The following is a 2,500-nucleotide window of genomic DNA, read 5'->3' as shown; positions in this document are numbered from 1 at the left end:
TTGAAACAGCTACTGATTGATCAATTTTCAATCGATTCTCAAACGACTTGGTTTGTTATAAACGTCGGACACGTAGACATTTAACTGTGTGCAAAACAAAAAGTCGTGATTTTAACATTTAGTCTGCATCACAGCAACGTAACGTTAGTAATAAATCAAACTGTAAATCCGTCAAGAATTCAATGAGTCGAGTATTTTAGTGTAACTCACTCAGCTTCCCTCAGATTACCCAGAGTGCCCAGAGTGTCCACCGTCCTAAGATGGCCGCCAGTGAACATCGTTGCTGACTCCGCCTTAAGGCATCTAGTTCTTGTATGATGTCTATGTCCCGACGCCCCCCCGGGGACTCCTCCCCCCGTTACTCCTCCCCCCCGAGACTCCTCCCCCCCGGGACTCCTCCCCCCCGGGACTCCTCCTCCCCCCAGCTGCAGCAGGAAGTGAGCAGCGGTGGGGGGGCGGAGTTTGTTGGTAAATGGTCTACACTTATATAGCGCTTTTACACTGCATTGACACATTCACCCATTCACACTCACATTCACACACCAGTGGAGGCGGCTGCCATGCCAGGCACTCAGTCCACCCGCTGGGGGCAATTTTAGGGTTCAGTGTCTTGCCCAAGGACACTTCAACATGCAGACAGGGGGAGACAGGAATCGAACTAACAACCTCCTGATTGCAAGACGACTGCTCTCCCCACTGAACCACAGCCGCCCCACAGATGTTGTTTACAGATGTTGTCTTTCCAGACGCCAGCCTTCCGGGGGAGGACCTGGTGGACGATAATAAGAGCTGCCATTGTGAGTTTGTCCCTCAGGATCTGACCCCGGGGTTAAAGGTCACCATCCGAGCCATCTGGTACGTGTTTCTGTCTGACAGCGTTCGTTGCTGTCCTCACTCTTTGTTTTATGTTTGTGAAGCTCTGAAACACTTTTTATTCACTTTTTTTTAAACTTGTGCTCACCTCAGGGTCAAAGGTCACCGTCAGCTGTTGGGTAAGAGCAGTCAGATCTGAGTTAGTCTCACTGTTCCCTCCTGTCCTCTGGTTTGGCGTCGTCCCTGAACTCTTCACCTCTTCTGTTACTCCTCTCACTTCCTGGTTCTTGACTCATTTCCTGGTTCCTGATTCACTTCCTGGTTCCTGAATAACTTCCTGGTTCAAAGGATTACTTAGGAACCGAACACTGAAGGGATTGTGTTCGTACTTGATGGGTTTTCTTTTCTGCCTCTTTCTACCTGTACAGGACCCCACAGGTCCTGGTCCTGGTCCTGGTTCAGACAGTAATCTGACCTGTACAGGACCCACAAGAGCCCCCTCAGGTCCGACGGGACCCATAAGGTCCCCCTCAGGTCCGACGGGACCAATAAGGTCCCCCTCAGGTTCTACAGGATCCACAGGGTCCCTCTCAGGTCCTACAGGACCCACAAGGTCCCCCTCAGGTCCTACAGGATCCACAGGGTCCCCCTCAGGTCCTACAGGACCCCTAAGGTCCCTCTCAGGTCCTACAGGACCCCTAAGGTCCCCCTCAGGTCCTACAGGATCCACAGTGTCCCCCTCAGGTCCTACAGGACCCCTAAGGTCCCTCTCAGGTCCTACAGGACCCCTAAGGTCCCCCTCAGGTCCTACAGGGTCCATAGGGTCCCCCTCAGGTCCCGGTCCTGGTAAGAGCCTCATCCTTTGAGAGGTGGATCCATCCCGAAGCTTCCCAGAGGATCTGGTCAGATATGAAACCCCCCATCAGATCCCAGTCCAGCGTGTGTGTCCTGGTCTCCAGAGACCGGCTGTCCCCCGCCTGACCTGGACCCGTCTGTCCCTGCAGCATCATGCGCTTCATGGTCTCCAAGAGGAAGTTCAAGGAGAGTCTGCGTCCCTACGACGTGATGGACGTGATCGAGCAGTACTCGGCAGGACACCTGGACATGCTGGCCCGCATCAAGAACCTGCAGTCCAGGTAGGATCCGGTCTTCATGGACTTGAAGTGTTTATTTATTTATTTTTTTATTGATTGATTTATTTATGGCCTTTGGAAAGTAACATTCACATCTGGATAAAACGGAGGAGGTCTAGGATCAGGTCTGGTCTGGGGGGTGCTTGTGCTCGCACACTTAATCAAAGATATTTTTTTCCAATCTAAACAACTATCCGATCTTGAACGTTAAAACAATGATGTCAGAAATTTCGTGGTTTAAAAAAGTAGCGTGTTTGTTACAGAAGCTTCGAGTCTTTACAGATGTTCGACTCTGATCTGAAAAGAGCCGGACTGTGACTGTGGACCCTGAACGCCTCACAGCTGAGGGCAACACGAGGGTCCCTGAACATCAGGATGACGAGAAAACAACAACAGAACAGTAAACAGCCACTGAACCAGAAATGAAACCTACCAGAACCATGTTTCCCGCCGCTGCGCCGCTCAGATCCGTCCTCTCATCAGTAACGACTGTTCCCCTTCTGTCCGAGACGCTCAGCTTTAAATCTTCTCTCCGCCGTCTCAGAAGCTGAGAT

General features: G+C 51.5%; 1 protein-coding gene across 1 annotated transcript in view; it reads left to right on the top strand.

Annotated features, from left to right (window-relative positions):
* LOC115385406 (potassium voltage-gated channel subfamily KQT member 2-like) overlaps positions 1-2,500 on the top strand; it is a gene marked incomplete at its 5' end in the record, with an annotated part of 19,868 nt that overhangs the window by 7,915 nt on the left and 9,453 nt on the right. The window contains 2 exons of the mRNA XM_030087393.1: positions 747-855; positions 1,818-1,949. Coding sequence (XP_029943253.1) covers positions 747-855; positions 1,818-1,949 — 241 coding nt within the window. The remainder of the gene's footprint in view (positions 1-746; positions 856-1,817; positions 1,950-2,500) is intronic.

This window comes from Salarias fasciatus, unplaced genomic scaffold (genome assembly GCF_902148845.1).
Source record: "Salarias fasciatus unplaced genomic scaffold, fSalaFa1.1, whole genome shotgun sequence".
Taxonomy (NCBI): domain Eukaryota; kingdom Metazoa; phylum Chordata; class Actinopteri; order Blenniiformes; family Blenniidae; genus Salarias; species Salarias fasciatus.
The sequence above is the reverse complement of the archived record's forward strand: the minus strand, read 5'-3'. Positions and strand labels throughout refer to the sequence as shown.